The sequence below is a fragment of the Triturus cristatus genome, chromosome 7 (assembly GCF_964204655.1).
Source record: "Triturus cristatus chromosome 7, aTriCri1.1, whole genome shotgun sequence".
NCBI lineage: Eukaryota > Metazoa > Chordata > Amphibia > Caudata > Salamandridae > Triturus > Triturus cristatus.
In genome coordinates this window covers 770,830,478-770,850,155 of record NC_140590.1, presented here as the reverse complement: position 1 = coordinate 770,850,155, position 19,678 = coordinate 770,830,478, and the positions used below count along the sequence as shown (strand labels likewise).

General features: G+C 44.4%; 2 protein-coding genes across 2 annotated transcripts in view; one reads left to right on the top strand and one right to left on the bottom strand.

Moving 5' to 3' along the window:
* The window catches only part of LRRC45 (leucine rich repeat containing 45), a 416,324-nt gene extending 398,442 nt beyond the window's left edge, over positions 1-17,882 (bottom strand). Inside the window, exons 1-3 of the mRNA XM_085617558.1 lie at positions 17,766-17,882; positions 3,040-3,336; positions 2,385-2,446 (exon numbers count right to left, since the gene is read on the bottom strand). Coding sequence (XP_085473684.1) covers positions 2,385-2,446; positions 3,040-3,286 — 309 coding nt within the window. The 5' untranslated portion in view covers positions 3,287-3,336; positions 17,766-17,882. The remainder of the gene's footprint in view (positions 1-2,384; positions 2,447-3,039; positions 3,337-17,765) is intronic.
* Positions 17,883-17,924: 42 nt separating this feature from the next.
* Positions 17,925-19,678, top strand: part of CENPX (centromere protein X) — a 168,748-nt gene continuing 166,994 nt past the window's right edge. Inside the window, exon 1 of the mRNA XM_085617559.1 lies at positions 17,925-18,195. Within this exon, the coding sequence (XP_085473685.1) occupies positions 18,157-18,195 (39 nt within the window). The 5' untranslated portion in view covers positions 17,925-18,156. The remainder of the gene's footprint in view (positions 18,196-19,678) is intronic.

Genomic DNA, 19,678 nt, shown 5'->3' with positions numbered 1-19,678 from the left:
GTGAAGAATCTGAAGGAGGATGAGACTGAAGTGCCATAATAAATTCCATAAAAACAAAGTGGTACAAAGAACCCAAGGCTTGAGCATGCTAAGAATAATGAAGTACCAGATGCGCAAACGTAACCACATGATCTATAAAATAAAGAAGCTGTTCTTTTCATCAAAGATTACTGAAGGGGACAAGATCAGTCAAGGAGCTTTTCAAAACAAAACAACCCTACTCAAATTCTATAAGCACAACAAATGCCCTAGAGCCATCCAAGGATCTGAGCGTATCAAAGTGAAGGACATAAGAAATGAGACTGCCCGAATGTTGGTTAAAAAATTGCTCTCTCTCTTGATGAACTTGAGAACAAACTGAGAATAGCCAGAGCCAAACACATTCTAAAGTTGCTTCCCTTGGAATATGAATAATCTTAAATCTACAGGCTGCCCAAAAAAAAAACCTTGTCCAGGTAAGATACTGCTTAATGTTATGGAAGCAATGCAACCTGCGCTATGTAAAACAATAAATATAGCTTATTATTTCTCTCTCTTCTGCCCAATCTATTGAAATTATTGTAGAGAGCAGTTATACTGCAGGTGTGGAGTTTTGACAGGACACTGATCTTGTATGTAATATAGTATTTCTATAGACATTTTCTTCCAAATCCCTTTCTGATGGGTTTTAGGCTTGACTAGAGATCCAAGGTTAATATTCTCTCTGTGATTAATGAGTTGAGAGGGATCATAGGTAGTGGGAGTGGTTGGCGGCATGCAATAACATTGATTATTTACTACAGCATCAGTGGCTTTCAATCTACATCTGAGGCTTTTGCCATCTACTGCATGACATAGGGTGTTTTTTCTTCATGTGTACAGAGGATACATAGATCCAGCTGGACTTGAGAAGTGGTGAAAGAAACACTGCTCAGCAACTCCTACAGTACGTGGTGGCAATACAACAGTGAATGATCTCCTTAAAATAAATGATTCTAAGACAGAGGTATGCTGTTGCTCTGAGCTCTCCTAATGTTTGGGACAGTAACCTATATTCTCCTCCTGTGGGGTTTTGTCCTACTACTGCTAAAGTAGCAAAAGGTCTGGGGCTCCTTTTAAATCATGTACGCTCTTTGAACCCCAGATTGCAGTGGTAAAAACAAGTTTCTTTAAATTAAAATTCATCACAAAAGTTCTCCCACTTCTATGTTTCTCACACAAAGTTCTGGTCGGGAACACTTTTACCCATGCCAGTATGGACTATTGCAACTCTAGCTACTTGGGCCTATCAAGTAAATCAGTTAAAACGCATTCTATCCAATATGCTGCAACTCAGACGCTTTTCTGCCTTAGAAAATGTAATCATATTTTTAGAAAATTGTGGAGTAAAATTGGCTCTCGGACAGAAAGATTTTGCGATTTACTTTTTTTGCAGACTCCATGCATTTTCTATGTATCTGTCTGGCTTTTTTTTTCCAAGTTACGCAAGTACTCTCCATTTGTCATTTTTAAATTCAATAAAGACAGTTGGGGAGACCTTTCAGAATATAGTTTAGACCGCGGAGGTACTCTTTTCCGCAACATTAATTGGAGCACAGTCTTCTATAATTGAGGACCACAATTAAAACCCAGCTCTTTGATCAATGGAGCTTATCTTTTTTCATGCATTCACGAATTCTTGTGTGGTTACCATCATGCTTTGAAACAGAACCAAAAGACAATCTTCAGGGCGTTAGATTGATGTACACAAAATGCCTTCTAGAATAGAATAGCATTGAAAGCTGCTACCACATGACTCCGGCTTCAGTCTGCTTCAGGTTCTTTCTGTAAGTATTGGAATGTGATAAGTGAAGTTCGTGCTTTCTAATGATGGGAAAAAAAGAGGCCTCCATTAGATGGTGATAAATGTGCTTTAGGGCGAGAGGTGAAGCCTAGGACTAGTACATTTACTTCCTATATAAAAAATAAAGGAAGCTTGATTTTCTCATCTATATAGGAAAAAGGAAACTTATCTTTTCTTCCCTTCTTGAGTCCCCAGCTCTGAAAACAAGCATCTTACCACTTCATGGGAGAGTGAAAAGCAGACACTGAAAAGGAGGTTGAGGTCACTCAATGAAAAAACATGGCTTAGGTATTATTTCAGATGTGGGGTCACTGACTTTAAGTTCAAGGAAGACAGCTTTATTTTGTTGCCTATGATGTGAATGAGGAACAAGACTGGGTGACACAATGAAAAAGACCCTTTTCGGTAAAGGAGGTCAACAAGAAGTGTTTGAAATCAGATTAAGAGAGACTAATGGATTGAGCAGGCTGTATTACTAAATCGAAAGGCCATCTCCGGTTCAGACCGGTCTCTTCAGCAGCTAATTTCACATGCATGCTTTATTCTGATGCCTTACACTTACCTTTAGGTCTAAACGTTTCACTACAGAGTTGGAACACAGGCCATGCACCAGGAGCTTCACACCTAAAATTAAAAACAAAATAATACTCTTCAATAGCAGTTAGTGCAAAGAGTTCAGACCCTCAGGGTTCACAATGTAGTCAAACAATTCTTGGTACCTAGGGGAATCAGAATGGACAGTTTTATGTATCTAGACTGCGAAGTAGGTCTTTCCTCCTCACCACTGCTCCCTATTAACTGTCTTGCTCACAGTGACCTCTGAAAATAAATTGAATACCTTCTACCCTTCTGGTTCCTGTGGAAAAAAGTCAATTGTTTTAAAGAACCTCTAAGTCTTTATGAGTGAGGTGAACTTGCCTCTTTCTGCTCTGCCTAGTGAGGTGAACTCGTTTTGTCATCTTAGTCCCTATAAGACAAGTGTCCTTTCCTTAGCACCACAGCATTTCTGCAAGTAAATAAGGTTCCTGCTGTTTTAGTTCCTTGGAGATTCTTTTGTTAGAGTCGCCTATAATTCCCACACATGCACCTCATAAGTGGCTGACCAAGAAAAGCACTTTCCTCAGAGAAAGCCACCACTTCTCACTTGCTCCCCATCACATTTGCTATTTGCCTTCCTTCCAAATACATTAGCCATCCTTCTACCACATCAGACTCACCCTCTTCGTTCAACATGCAGTCACTGAGCAAGATTTCTGTGAAGTGAACATCATTGCTTAGCAGCTTTCCCAGCACATCGCAAGAATCTACAGACAAGTTCTGGGTAGAAAGGTCCAAGCAGCAACGACCCCTGGAATCCTCCCGCAGCTCATTCAGCTGCTTTAGGACAGTCTCTTGTGGCTCAATGCTGCCTTCTTTGCACAAGCGCATAAAAGACCTCCGAAACTCTTCCATCTCCACAAGCATTCCTTGAGAACCTGCAATCGGGAATGTGGACAAAGGGTTCTTGCGAGTCCCTGGAAGGAAAGAAACAAAGGACCATCAGCTCCAGCAAGACCATTGGTAAAATAACACCCCACAAGCACACTATCCGCACAACAACAGCCATGCCCACTTAGATGCAGGACAGGCCCTAATACTCGATGCTCAGGCTTGAGTATGGAAAGCCTTCTTGGATTTTCCCAACAATAATAAAAAAAGGAGCAAATTCAGTAGCACAAATGGAAACATCCTGAAAGTGGGTGAGGGATACAATGATACAGAATCTGAAGCACAACACTTATACCACCATGCACATACAGCCAATCTAAAAAACGCACACTTCATGCATCTTGACAAACTACATACCTCCAAACACACTATCACACCGGATTCAGTGCACACGAACTGTAGGAAAGTAGGATCTGCTTTTATGGTTACCCCCACTTTTTGCCTGGTGCTATGCTGTTTTGGACTAGTCCGGCTGGGATTCTGCTAATCAGGACCTCAGTCTCTGTGCTTTCCCCTAAATTGGTTATGGAAGAGTACTTAGGTACATCCCAGATTGTCTACTGGGGTACCCTCACATGTCCCTAGTATTTGGTACTGAGGTACCCAGGGCATAGATACACCAAGGGTCTCCCATGGGCTGCAGCATGTATTATGCCACACTTGAGAGATCACTCAAATTGTGACGACGGGCCTGCCATTGCAGCCTGTTTACGCTGGTGCTAGCACCACTTACGACAGATATAGGTTTCCCTATATCTGAGGTCACTGCACTTAAAACCTATAAGTCACCCCTAAGGCAGGCCTTTCAATCCTGAAGGCAGGGTGCTCGGTTCTAAGTGTGAGGGTGCACCTGCAGGAGCATGACACCCCAACAACCTTCAGAGTCCATTCTCCCGGGTTGTAAGTGCATCAGCCATTAAGATACATAGAGTGGCCATGCGCCATTACGCGATGACCATCTCTAAATTGGTTGTAATGAACCCTGTCATTTTTTGTATCAAACCCATACCCCCACACCATAAACAGTGTGGGAGATATGATTCCATACACTGTGAAGCTCCGTAAGGCCCTCAGTGCTCCGGGGTACCAGTCTTCTAGACCCAGACAGCACAACATGGCTGCTGCCGACCAGGGACACGAATCTGCCCTCCTGCTGCTGAGCCATGCTCGAGCAGGGGAAGGCAAAACAATAGTTATCCTGTCACAGGGAGGTGTGACCACCTTCCAGACAGGGTTGAGTGTATTGGGGACAGGTGGGAGCATTTGCCAGTGCCACTCAGTTTGCTTGAGGGGCACACTTGGTGCCCTACTTGCATAGTCCAGTTCAAACCAGCTCAGGGAGCCGTTGGCTCCCAATCTGGCGTGAAACTGGACAAAGGACATGAGAGTATCCTCCCCAGTGTCCGACCCCTCCCCTGGGAGGGAACCCTGAATCGTCCCAACCATTTCCTTAGGGTACTTAAGGGCTTACCTGTAGGTGAGTCCCTAGATTTGTCATAGGACAAGATTCATTTCAAGACACCACTTCTTCTTCGACCGTCTGGGCACTCTGGACTTCGCTGGACTTCACTCTGGGTATCGAGACTGCAACTGGTAGGACTCCTACTGCTCCTGGCCTCGTCACCCTGCTTGTCTGCTGCAACATCCATGCCTGTGGTCCATACAGGAACCATCCATGGCCTGTGAACATCCAAGACACCTCAAGGAATCTCCCTTGAAGTGAAGGAGTCACTTCCCTGCATCTGCTGGCACCGCAACAAAGCTGACCGGTCTGCTGATCCCAAGCTCCCACGGACTCCGAAAGGCTAAGCAACACAGGTGGTGGTTCGTTACATCCCTTGAGGTCTGCCCTGTCCTCTCACCACGTTTGAGACCAGTATCCCTCGTTGGAGCCGCAGGAACTGAACCCCTGTGCACTTGTTGCAAAGGCCTGTTGCTTCCTTCAAGATCTTCGGGCTCCAAGTAGCCTCGACCTCAAGCATCTCCTGTGACCAAGATCTTCGTCCTCACCGCATCACTTGCACCATGGGCTTGCATCTTTGGTGAACTGCTTGAGGTCCTCGAGACTCCACTGCCTCTGGCCTGTGGGTCCTTTTGAGGGGCTTCTTTGAACTCTGCGGGCTCCCCTCATTGCTAGGGGCCTACCCTGACTACCCTACTTGTGGAGAGTCACCTGGACCTTGCTGGTCCAGACATTGCACCTTCTTCGCTTTCCACGTTGTTTGCAGTTGCCAAGGCTTGTTGGTGCCCCCGACGGACACCGACCCCTAAACTCTCAACATCCAACGTGGGACAGTTCACGAATGCCTCCTGGTCTTTCACAGCATCGCCTTGTCCTTACAGCTGCAGCTCAAAGTTCACCATCAACTCTCCTGCAACACCCGACATTCGTCTTCTGTGCCTCCTGGTCACCCCTGAGTGGCATAGACTCTGTCCCCAATGCTTGCAGGTACTTCTCATCTTGAATCTACCTTTGGGTTCCACCGGACACTTTCACCTTCACCAGCAGCGGCATCTTCCTGAAGTCTCCCATTGAGCTTGACTGCGGTTTCCGACGTCACTTCGCACCCAGCTTCCCTGGTGTAGGTATCCTGGATCCTTGGGTATCCACCGGTGGGGTGGCTCTCCAAACTTCTGTCTTCCACTGCGTTTCTTCAGGGTCCAATGGGATGGGTCCTTCTTTAAAATTGCAACCGTGACTTACCCGTTGACTTGTATAGAGTACGCAGTTGTGTTCCCACACTGCACACGACCTCCGTGGGGTTCCTAGATACTCACCTCGGGTAGTTCCTTGGGTCCCTGGCACTTCTTCGTCTTCTGGGTATAGTCTTGACTCCAGTCGTGGTTCGCATACCACTATTTTAGTATATTGTTTGGGCGACCACTGTGTATTTGTGCTACTTACCTGTTTTTATTGTATTGTGTGCATTCTGAATATCTCCGGGTAGGAGATATCTGCATGTGTTAGTGAGTGTCTTATAATAAATACATATTTTTTATAAATACACTGTGTGGTTCTTATTCACTCAATCTATACCTATAAGATTATGTTCTGGTGAAACAAGCTGCTTTGCACTCCTTCTGGACTAACCCTGAAGGCTGCTCTCCGCAGCTATCACTTAGAGAGCTTGTTAAGGTTGTCTAAGACCACTAAAATCATCATAAGGGTTGTCTGGATTAGTGCAGGGTGCTACACTTACAGCCAGCTTCTCCACCATCATACTAGTTTCCCCATACTCTAGGCATAATGTGTCCCTCCTCTCTACAAGGTTCTGGGGTAAATCTTTAAAGTTTAAAAGAAACCTTGCCTTAAATGAGGGAAGGCAAGAAAGACCGAAGCAATCTGGCACATCTTCTGTATTTTCAAAATTGTACCTCTGCTGCTGGATTATATCATTTTTATATCGTTCTAAGAGCAGGTATTCTTTTATTATACTAAGAGATATACCAGAGTTGGCCAACTGGTCTCACCTTTCTGATGGAGGTGTTGCGCTGTTGGCTTTACCAATGTTTGTAAAGTACAGTTTATAAAAAAAGCTAAAATAAATACAAAAAACTGCCGGAAAAGCAACGATATCTCAAAACTGAACATGGAATTTCACGAATTCAATGTATACAAATAGCAGTTCATATTTCAAATAATTTTCGCTAAAGAAACTCTGATCAGAATTTAAAACGAATAAAGAAGAGTAAGAATGTAAATGTAAACACTTGCCAAAGCCTAATTTGCTTTTCACACTATTCAATCATTTGTTCCTTAATGTTGGCCCAAGGAGCACTATGACAAGTGTCATAAGTACATTTGCATCAGACACCATTTATAAATGTTTCAGTGGGGTAGTTTCCCAGCGCCATAAAAGCCTTTGAATGTCAAATCATGTGCTTCCATGCTATATGTGTAATGCATGAGATAAAACAAGAAAATAACTCCTGGAGCCTGCTTTCAGCATAACCCACCCAGCAAAATATCCCTGTTGTGATCCTTTTACATACATGCTTGGAGAGATGGGAAGCAACACATTGCAGGGATTGCGGAGGTGGGCAAGCAAAACACTAGGAGAGTTAAAACAAGAATTTGCAATGCAATAGGGCTCGCATTTACGCGAGTTTGAGCTATTGAAATTGCAAATAACAATGCCTTTTGTTTCTGTTTTCGTTTTTAAAACATAAATAAAAGGCATTGTCATTAACAATGCCAACAGCTTAAACTCGTGTAAATGCGAGACCTATTGCATTGCAAATGCTTGTTTTTGTATCTTGGTGGGAAAACAATGCAATTTGTTTTGATAACGTAGTGCAAATGAAAACAGATTTACAAAGGAGTTTCCTCACTTGGTAGAATGTAATGTTCCATATTTGTATCATGGATTATATTTGATGGAGAAAGTGTTTTATTTTAGAGCAGGGTGATGTTGCTGTCCAGGAGGGCAGAATTTCACTCTCCCTTCTTCTTGTAAGACCTTACAGCTCTGTGCATCTCTCCTCACAGTATGAGCTCCCAGTGACACGTTGAACTGGAGGGCGAAACACTGATGTATATTCGCTTAACACCTCGCTTGTGTCTCCACACTCTCTGTAGGCTGCATGAGGTGCACGAGCCAGGGCGGGAACGAGCAGTGCCACAGGGAAGGGCGGGTCCCCAGCAGGGGTGTGACTGACCTCACCCCTTCCTCTAAGACTCACAGATCTGTTTGTCCCTCTTCAGAGCACGAGCTCCCAGTAACATGTACGGAGCTCACCTTTCGGTAGAGAGAGGAGAGTAAAAAGCTGAAGAAAATCTTCATTTATAATATAGTTAATAGCAGATAAAAGTTTTATAACATGCTATGCGCCCGAACAGGGACTTGAACCCTGGACCCTCAGATTAAAAGTCTGATGCTCTACCGACTGAGCTATCTGGGCTTCAAGCAACTTTTCACGTGTCAGGACCATTTAATCTGCATGTTATAGATTTCATTAAAAATTGGACCACTTCAATTTGACCCAATTGGGACTTGATCACAGTAAAGTACATTGTGTGAGTATCAGCTCAGAGAAAAATGACCAGGTGATTTCTGACCCAGATGGCTTTAAACAGGTGAGATATAAATGTGCAACCTTTCTGCGCTGTGACAGATTAACACAACTAACACAGCCCTTCTATGGCAAACATACCTGTGCAGTCACCTGTTTTCTGAAAAGTGGGGCAGGAGTCCAAACTGCTGTACACACTCTCATAGACATCATAGGCTCTACAGGCAGTGGTGCAACGAGACATGCCCACATTCACAAACATCACAGACTCTACAGGCAATGGTACGAACTGCCGTGCACACTCTCAGAGACATCCCGGGATCTACGGGCTGTGGTGCAAACAGTTGTACACAAACTCACACTTACAGGCAACACTCTGGCGCTAGAATGGCGCCCGTGATGTCCCAACAGTGAAAGTGAGACAACAGAACCCTGTGGCTACAATGGGCATCAAAGAGAGACATTCGCGGAGAGTGCGCGGGAGTGCGAGGCACTGGCACAGGGCGAGACGTGCAAGCAAAGAAATGAGCGTGTTACAGCTGTAAAGTCTGATGTGTCTTGAGTCGGTCTTCCTAATAAAGAATTGCATTGTTTTCATGCGGTACAGGAATCCTAGATTCATTGCACATTCCAGTTCGCCACTCACAAATGGTTTCTACAGAATCTACTTGCAGGGTGCAGAACGAAAACCTCTCAGCTATGCAGACACTGGTTACTGATCTGCATTCAGTGAGGTGCTGGTTACCTGTGAAGGGAGACCTCTTATCTGTACTGCTGAGGGTTCAGTGAGAGGCCTATGAGATGTGAACAGATTTTCACTTAATCGTGCAGCCGTCAGTGATTGATGTCCATTCAATGAGAGACATGATGCTTTTACCATTCAGTTCTATAATACATTAAGCGGCAGGCACCGGATATCGTTCTGCTCCAGGAGACACACCTGATCGGAAATCTATGTAAGGCAATGCATAGAGGGGGATACAAGATGGTTGCACATGTGGGGTTTACCTCTGGTTCCAGAGGTGTGGAGATTATGGCGAAAAACACACTCCCACTTGCCATAAGCTCCACAAGAGTAGAAGATCGAGGTAGATATGTTGGTGTTTCCGGGATGTGGGAGGGCCGTCTCATCACCTTTATGTCCGTATACATCCCCCCTACTCACCATTCCGGATGGCCTTTTAATCCTAGGGGGTGACTTTAATTTGGTAGTCTCGGGCACATTAGATAGATATCCCCCACGGGAGGTGGGGCCCTATGCCCGTTGGCTGCTGAATTTCCTTGAAGAAATGGGACAGGTTGACGGATGGAGAGTTTATCATCCGGACCAGATACAACACACCTTTCATTCTGGGGTACAACACAGCCTCTCCCGCTTAGACTATTGTCTTATACCAGCAGCACAAGTCACTTACATACACAAAATCAAACACTTGGCTAGAGGCGTCTCCGATCTCTCGCCCGTATGGGTTCACATGATCGTTAGTCAGAGCACAGTAGGAAGGTTAGCCCCAATTAACTCTTGGCACCTCCGTAACCCTAAAATCCGTAAGGACATTATCAAAGCCATGGACGAATATTTCTCCGACAATATGGGATCCGTATCCTCTTCCCAGACCCTGTGGGAAGCTTTCAAGATTGTAATTCGGGGGCAGGCTTTGTCATTGATTTCCGGCTCTAAAAAAGATAGACAAAAAGAAATTCTCGAACTCGAAACCGAAATTTATAGATTGGAGAGTGACCTAGAATCTGGGGTGATGCCAGAGAAACTATCTACTGAGCCTAAAACAACATGACTACAAGGCTCTAGTTTCTGATAGGGCCAAGACCCTGAGTAGGGAACAACAGGGTAGGATCTACGACCTGGGAGATAAAGCAGGGAAGCTCATAGCGTGGCTGGACAGGAGAGACTGGGCGAGCAGGCTGATCCCAGAGCTTAAGGTGGGAAGAGGTATCTCGATTACGGAGCCAGAGGAAATAGTGGACAGGTTTGCAAGTCATTTCCAGACTGTCATACAACAGTGACTTCACTCACTGAGGTGGACTCTCAGGAATTGCTGCGAGACATTAAACTCCCTTGCCTCTCCCTTGAAGACCGTGACTATATCGGCAGTACCTTGACAACGGATGAGATAGCGCAAGCGATCCGCTCCTTAAATTCGGGGGAAAGCTCTGGGTCCTAATGGCCTCCCCATTGAACTATACAAACTACGACCAGATAAACTCACCCCATATTTGAAATCTATGTTTGAAGAATCCAGGGAGGCATGAGTATTGCCCAGGGAGCAGAGGATAGCTACCATCTTCACTATTCATAAAGAAGGAAAACCCAAAACAGACTGTGCCTTGTACAGGCCAATCTCTCTCCTAAACGCTGAGCCTAAAATATTAGCCAAACTCTTTGCTAATCGCTTGGTTAAAGTGATCTGTGGTTTAGTGCATCCAGATTAATCTGGCTTCATGCCTCAAAGAAACACAGCCCTAAATCTGCGCAGAGTCCATGGAGTACTAGATAGAGCCCACACCCTCCGAGAGCCGACTGTGATCGTGTCCTTAGATGCGACCATGGCCTTTGATAACATTGAGTGTCCCTACCTCTGGGCGGTTTTGGCAAAGATCGGATTCAGCCCGAAATACATCAGCTACATTTCTGCTTAGTCGGGGAACTCGTCAAGGTTGCCCGCTGTCCCCTCTCCTTTTTTCCCTGGCCCTGGAACCGCTTACAGCCTGGATCCGTTGGGATCCGATGATACGGGGATTGCGATGGTCCCCCGGCTGGGAGGACCGCATCTCACTCTATGCGGACGACATTTTACTCTATTTGGCCTCCCCTAATAAATCCCTTGTAGTGGTATTGGACATTCTCGCAGTGTTTGGTAGATTCTATGGGTTTTCAGTCAATTGGTGAAAATCCCTGTTATTTCTTTTGAGGGGAGACCCACCCGTCCCGCCAAGAAACTGCCCAATACAAATCAACACTGATGGGTTTAAATATCTGGGGATTTTTATCTCACTTGAACCCTCGGTCCGTTATGCCCAAAACCTCCTTCCCCCTCTCCGCAAACTCAAAAATGGTATTGCCAGTTTGAAGTCGCTTTCCCTCTTCCTCTTGGGCAGAGCCGCCCTGTTCAAAATGATGTCCTTACCAAGGTTCCTCTATGCCCTACAGAATACCCTTGACCCAGTTCCGGCACGATTTTTTTGGGAGATTGAAGGCCTACAGAGGGACCTGCTATGGGACGGCAAACCTCGAATCGCCCTGAGTAAGTTAACACTAAATTGGTATGACGGAGGCATTAGCCTCCCGGATATCACAAAAATACTATTGGGCATCCCATCTTGCAGCCGTCAACCATGGCACGTATGGTCGAGCTGATGATCCCGGCTACGCCATGGATAGATGGCTTCTTCCAGGTGGCAACTATAATAGAGCATTGTATTCCTGACCTAAAGGATTTACTTTAACTGGCCCCACTAAACACTCCGTTCAAATTGGGCACGATGCCACTAATTGTCTTGGATGGAGACATAGACTGCAGGGCTCGAAAAATCGCCAAAATGGTACTAGTCCTGCAGATCTAGTACGTTGAAAAATCTCCTCGACCTTTCAGCAACCTACTTGACCTCCGTCTCTGCATGCCTAACAAGATTTAAAGGCATCTTTATTGCTCATTAACTTTGTGAGCAATAAAAATGCCTTTAAATCTTGTCACCTTTGCTCAGAGGACAAAAGTTAGTTTGTATTCCTACTCGCCAGAAAGGGTGAGTAGGACCTAAAAACAGCTCGCCCTCGTTAAATTTAGCTCGCATATGCGAGCGGTCGAGTGGATTTTTCGAGCCCTGGATTGACATTAGCCACCCCTCTTTGGGACTGAAAAACTGGGCGATTTGTGGAAAACGAAGGGGTTCGACAGGTGGGACCTTATTGGGATCTCATATATTGACGATGTCTGGGGAGGTGGAGGGATTAAGTCCTTTAACATGCTCCAGGCTGAATATGAGATGGCAGACACAAAAAGCTTTCGCTACATACAGGTCCTACACTCTCTCCAGTCTTCTCTGCCTAAAGGGACTGTTCCTCCGGAAGCTTCACCCCTGGAGGACAGAATTTTAGACGGTCACCTTCCCGACAAAACTATCTCCTTAATTTACAATAAGTTAATCAACCACATGACGGACCCCCTCCAAACATTACGGGATAAGTGGGTGCAAGTTGGGGTAGAGCTAGATGACGAGGACTGGCAGGTGGCAGTGTCCTCCCCCAGAGTGGTGGCTATCCCCGCGTGCCTGCGGTTGGTGCAGCTTAAGATCCTTCATAGGATATACATTACAGGGCCCCGATTAGTACACATGGCGTGGTCAGACAATGGAGAATGCCAGCGGCGCTGTGGCCTTAGGGGAACGTTCATGCACATTATCTGGGAATGTAATCATATCAGCTCTTTCTGGCTCAAGATACATGACACGATCAATGAGGTGTTACATGTATGTCTCCACCCGGAGGCGAGACGATGCCGCCTAAATATCTGGGAGCCCACAGACCTAAACACTCACCAGACACGATGGGCCACGCTAGGGTTCATGCTGGCGAAAAGAAACATTGCCCAATTATGGGGAGCAACACACCCAGCCACACTAGAAGCCTGGGAAAGCACCTTGGCTGGTCCATGTTTAGAGAGAAGACAGTATACTTGGCAAGGGAATGCCCCAAAAAGTGGCCCCGTATATGGGGCCCGTGGAATACCTACCTAGGAGAGATCTGTGCACCTGGGGACCTGGAATAATCGGAACCGTCACATTTACATGCGAGAGAGATGATTAGTAGTTTCAGCGGCAATGACAAGGGCGATGGGTGGTGCAAGCTGCAGTGGCCTCCCGGTCAGAGACCTGGCACTTAATATTTTACACATTAAGCACTGTGCAATGGGCGGGATGTAAGCCCGCTGTAAGTTCACAATAGGTCTTCTGCAACTACATAGTTTGGGTTCTCTGGTAGACTCGACCTAAAGAGTAATTGAAAATCTACCTACTCACAATAGAAATACAATGGTGGCCAAAAAGCTGACCGTAAGACATTGGAAATGTAAACCAGTACCATCGGATTAACACCAGCTTACCTAGCCTGTTAAATGTATGCAAGATAAAATAGCAGGCTTCAGGGTTTCTGATCAATGACGATTCTCCAATTATTATGCAGAGAGAATCTTGATTTCATTAAAGACAAACGGAGGCTAGCATTATGCAAATACTGTTATTTGCTGCCCAAACATGCAGCCCTTTAAAGAATGTTATTACGTCACAATAAGTGGAACATTAACAACATGACAAGTAGACTGTGCTGGTTCCAATCATCCTCTTGGGCTGCGATGACACAGCTATTCAACTTGAAATTCCAGTAAATCCAGTTAGTCTTTAACAAGGTTATCTGAGGAGGAATAAAAATATTGAGTAGTGAAAAGAATAAATAGCCAGATAATTATTGTACGTTAATGTATAATAATAATAATAATAACACATTAAGAGCAGAGGAGGAGAGGAGGGTGGGATAATGCTAGACTCCGTTTGTCTTTAATGAAATCAAGATTCTCTCTGCATAATAATTGGAGAATCGTCATTTCATTACAAGACCGGAGGCTATCATTATGCATGTTTAAAGCCATGTAGAGCTACACTGCTAACATGCTCTATTGGCCTCAAGTAAAACTTTGAGAAAGTACTTGCGTTAGACCAATCTGCTGCTTTAAGTATCTCGGGGAGAGAAACTCCTCCCCAAAACACTTTGCTAGCCATTGCACCTCTGGAGGAATGAGCTCCGAATCTAGACAGGTCCACTCCAGCCTCATGCATGATCGAGCGGATCCATCTCAATAGGGTAGCTGAAGAAACAGGTTTAAAAGGTTTGACATATGATAAGAGAAGTTGGTCGCAACCAATAGGTCTAAAAGTAGAAATCTTATTTTCATAGCATTTCATACAATTAACAACACATAGTTTTTCACATTCATGAAAGATAGGATAGAAGATGGAATCTGACATTGTTTTCGTTCTTTTCCAGATATCAAAATGAACGTCTTCACAGGAGTAAAATCTGTTAGAAAGTTCTAGAGCTCTAATATCGGATACCCTTCTAAAGGAAATCAGACACAGGAGAGTAGCCAGTTTCATTGATAATCTCTTAGGGGATAGTGAGCTGTTGATAGGCCAAGAAATGAAGAGATTAAAATTAAGGTGAACATCCCAAAGGGATTGATAGCGGGCCTTGGGGGGTCTCCTTAGACGGATACCTTTCATAACTCTTTTAGTAAGTGAGTTGCTACCAATTGCAAGATTGTTAATAAGAGAATGACCAGAAGAAATTGCTGATCTGTAACAATTGATGGTTCTAAAGGAGAGACCTAGATCAAAAAGATAAGCAAGATAATTAGCTACGTGTTGTAGATGACACTGAACGGGATCCAGATCCCTTTCCAGGCACCAACCAGACCATTTTCTCCAAACACCTTTGAATCTCTTTCTTGTACCTGAATCCCATGAATCTTTCAATAAGCTTTTAGCTTCTCCCGAAAGGTCAGGACATCTTCCTGAATTCCTGATATCCTCCAAACAAGAAGGTTCATCTTGCCCTCTAAGACTAAAGGATGTTCTTCTCCGTCTGGACCCAGGAGTAGGCCTAAAGATGACGGGATCATCAGAGGAAAGTCCACCGCTAACTCCATTACCCCGGGAAACCACACCTGGGATTTCCAAAAAGGAGTTATCAGAATGATTGAGCAAGGCTCGAGTCTGACCTTCCACAATATTCTTTTAATCATTGAGAAGGGGGGAAAAGCGTAAGCTCTGATCCCTTCCCAAGATTGGATAAAGGCATCTACTCCCGAGGCATAGGGGTCCGGCCTCCAACTGAAGTTTCTCTCCACTTGGTGAGTCAATCTGCTGGCAAACAAATCTAATTGGATTGGGCCCCAAATTTTTTGGATCAGAGAAAAGATCTCTGGATTCAATTTCCAGTCGCTTGAATCGTGAAGGAAACGAGAATTCCAATCTGCCCTCAAATTTTGAGATCCGGGAATGAATTCTGCTTCAAGGTGATCTTTAGGTTCCAACAAAAATACCATATTCGCTTGGCAATATCTGAGAGATTTTTGGATATAGCTCCACCAAGGCGATTTATATAAGAGACAGCTGAGAAGTTGTCCAAGCGGATTAGGGTATTTGAGTTCTTTAGATGCTCTTTGAAGCTCATAAGAGCATTCAGAGCTGCTAACATTTCTAGGGACTTTATGTGGAGAGATTGTTCTTCTATGGACCATCTCCCTCCTGTCTCTAAATTGTTTAGGCGAGCACCCCAACCATGGTTGCTCGCATCTGATTCTAACGTAAAATCTGGAAGATTCCCGAAAATTGCTTTCCCGTTCCAGGATTGGAGATTTTTGAACCACCAATGAAGATCCTCTCTCGCGTCTTCCGAAAGAGGAAGGGAGTCTTCGTACCAAAGGCCCTTTCTCAGGCCCAGTGCTTTTATTCTTTGGAGACCCTTGTAATGAAGAGGACCTGGTGAGATAGCTTGAATAAAGGAGGAGACGAGTCCTAAAATTCTGGCCAAATCTTTTAGTCGGATAGAATCTTAGGAAAGGATAAGGGAAACCTGTTTTTTTATTTTGGTAACCTTCTTGTGGGGAAGGATTAGGTTTGAATGAATAGTGTTTACATTGAAACCAAGGAATTCTAGTTCCTGAGAAGGGGTCAGAATAGATTTCTCCATGTTTATAACGAAGCCCAGGTTTTTCTCGAAGGAGGTCCATGGTAATATTTAGATGTTTCGTGATTTCTAATTGGTCTTGAGAAATGATGAGGATATCGTCTAGATAGATTATTAGGCAAATCCCTCTCTCTCTGAGGTGGCTGACAACAGGACGTAGTACCTTGGTGAAACACCAAGGGGCTGATGATAGTCCAAAGGATAGACACTGGAATTCAAAAAGAGTTCCTTTCCAAGTAAATCGAAGGTACTTGCGATATTCTTTGTCCATTGGGATGGTAAAATAGGCATCCTTCAGGTCCAACTTTACCAGCCAATCTTTTGTTTGCAAGATGTCCCTCAGAAGGTGGATACCTTCCATTTTGAAGTGTCTGTATGTTAAAAATTGATTTAGATATTTGAGGTAAGTAAAGAATATTACGGAGTGCGAAGCCTGCAACAAACATTAATCTTTCAATTGAAATACGATCTTTAAATTCCAATTAAAAAGTAACTCTTAACTTGAAAAAGGGGGTAAAAAAGAGCCTCCAACATGTAAACGGAACATCGTAAAAAACACAAGATCGTTATCATCACAAAGGGGAAAATAGTAAGTTTCGTCATGGGAGTAATCCTACCATAAATTGATAGAAGAGCTGAAAAGGAAGTACACACTTAAAATACAACATGCCTATAATCCCAGAGCCAACGTAAGTGTAAGATGATGTAATAATAACAAAATAGAAAGACAAATCCACTCAATTAAGGAAAAAACACCAGTAAGGAAATTAATGGTACTTAGCTGTGTCAGGGCAGCGAACAAAAGAGGATGATTGGAACCAGCACAGTCTACTTGTCATGTTGTTAATGTTCTACTTATTGTGATGTAATAACATTCTTTAAAGGGCTGCATGTTTGGGCAGCAAATAAAAGTATTTGCATAATGATAGCCTCCGGTCTTGTAATGAAATTAAAGTACTTCAAATAAATATGGTCTTTCATTTTGGATTACTATAGGTTGTACATGTTTGACTGCATGAACTACAGATATTTTATCACCTTTTGAAGCTTTTGATCACAACTGAATTGTTTGAAATTTTTACATTTTCCTTTCAATGTTTATGTCAGAGTCAATTATATATTTATATAGCGCTAACGACCCCAGATGACAGACTCTGTCTGTCCGCAGTCGTTCAAATAACAAATATCCCTTGTTCAAACTTGAGAATACTAGGAGCTGAAAGGCAATGTGATCTCTCATTGGTCATGAAGAAATTTACAGTTCTCGTTTTTCTGCACACCAGTAAAAGAACAATACATATATGTGGCATAAAATCATAGGGCGGCATAAATTCAAAATTAACATTAGTTGCTACGTCACCTCATCATTTTTGTAATTCTGGGGGCATACGTAAAATCAGATCCCTGCCCAGAATTTTTGAGCACTAAAGTGATGCGCTGAGCACAAACTTTAAAAAGGCATTGCCCATCAAGCTTCAGACTGAGGGAGGTTTGCAGAAGGAAAAGCTAGAACTGAATTCGTCCGTTCAAGCACTTCGTTAAAATGGATATATGCCATTTCGTAATTTAAAAAAACGGAAACAGTAGTATTATTATTTACAAAAAGAGAATATGCTAATTAAATAGGGTGGAAAGGTGCATATGCCTCTTCTCCCCTTTCATGCCCTCCGTTTTGCCACTCACCTATCTCCTCTCCTATCTCCTCTCACCGTCTGACGCCTCTCTCCTGTATCCCGTTGCTTTCCCGTATCCTCGGACTCGGCTTCCTCTCGTAACCAGGAAGAGTGGGGAGCATTCTGCGCATGCGTAGAGTCAGAGACAGCACAACTGACGGTTAAAGACATAGAAGACGGCAAAACAACAGGTGAAAAGGAGGGCAGACTATTCAGAAGTCAGTTTAACGTTGAAATAGCCCGCCTTCATTCAGTGACGTAAAACAGCCATTTGGCAGAGAGTCAGTATAGTGGTATCGAAGCACTTTCCGGTTTTTGATATAGGCGAAATAAAACAAATTTGTCGGCAAGAAACTTTGGTGCGCGAGGTGGAGCTGTAGCGGAGACTAGCGAAACTGGAGATGGAGCGCGAAAACGACGAGGGGCCCAAGTTCAAAAAGGTGAAGGGAAAAGGGGAGTACTTTGCAGAACTGTTATGAGAGACTTTCTAGGTAAAATGGCAAAGCGAGGCGATATACACCGCAGTTATGTTATTTTCTACATATAGGAACAACTGTACCGGGTCACAGTGACGTGGTGTACGTTGTAATGGAAGATTATGACCTCGAGTCTGACTCATTGCGGGAGAACCTCACATACATGGTACGGTTGGTTGAGCGTTCACTCAACAGCAAGCTGCATACCTGCAAAACTTACAAATTGATGCCACCGTGGGGGCGTGGCCTCGTGCCCTGCGCTATCTAAGTGTCCCCTCACCTAGCCCTCTCCCAAACAAATTGAAACAAAGGGCGATTGAAGCTGTCGCAGATATCCTGGGGTGTTTTTATACCTCTAAATGGACATTGGCTGCTTACAGCCTCTGAAAATACACTAGGGCAGATTTTCGAGAAACTGACTCATCTGTAACGGTGCGTCACTTTCCCTGCGTCACCCTGAGAAACCCTTGCGCCACCATGGATGCGCTGTATTTGCAATACAACGCACCATGGCTCAAGGATTGACAGATGCGTCGGAAATTCTGACTCAACTGTTGGCGGAAACGTCACGCATTGCTTGAGTCGTGTCACAAGCACGACGCAACTCCAGCAATGCATGTTGAGGCTTATTCCCTATTCAAGCAGGCGTAAAGTTTTGATGCAGTTGCGTCTTAAAAGTGGCGCATTGAAATCTTGTAGGTTTTACTGTCACTTCTACAAGGCTTCCCTGCGTGAGAACGCCCACCCTGCCTACATTATATCTGATGCAGGGCTTTCACAAGTAAAGCATCTCCCTAGATGCGTCTGGTTGTAAATGGGCCGCATTTTTACGCCGCCGCCGCGTCGTCACAAAAAGTGATGCAACAGAGGAGCAAAAATGACGCAAGGGACTTGTAAATCTGCCCCACTGTTTTTGGTGGTTTTCAGCTCGTTTTCCTGCCACCCTTTGATTTTAGACTCCCAGCCAGGACTGGCTCTAGCACCTGTCGCGCACAGTGCAACAGTCTTTTTGGGTTCCCCTCCCCCATTTCCTCCTTCTCAATGAATTTCCTCACTACCATTGGTCAACAATGCACCTCATCTCTCTATAGCCTCTTTCTGACAAACATTTTTTTTTATAGGGCTACTCATAGTTTACTCACACTCAGTTCTGTGATCTGCTTGGTACACATTCTCTGTAGCAGGCACATTAACCCTCTGCGCTGTGTGGATGACAGGAGTGCCCATGTGAGTGCACAGTGAGCAATGCAACAGTGTGAAAGTAGGGTGAGAGGAGTGACTTCAGGGTGAGTGAGGGGACCATATGAATTTGGGTCAGATGTAAGTGCAGAGTGGGACGAGTGAATGTATGGTTAGTGATGGGTTTGTTTGAGTGAGATTGCAGAGTGAGCACTAAGGGGGACAGGTGAGTGAAATGTCACATGAGTGTAGAGTGAGTCGTGTGACT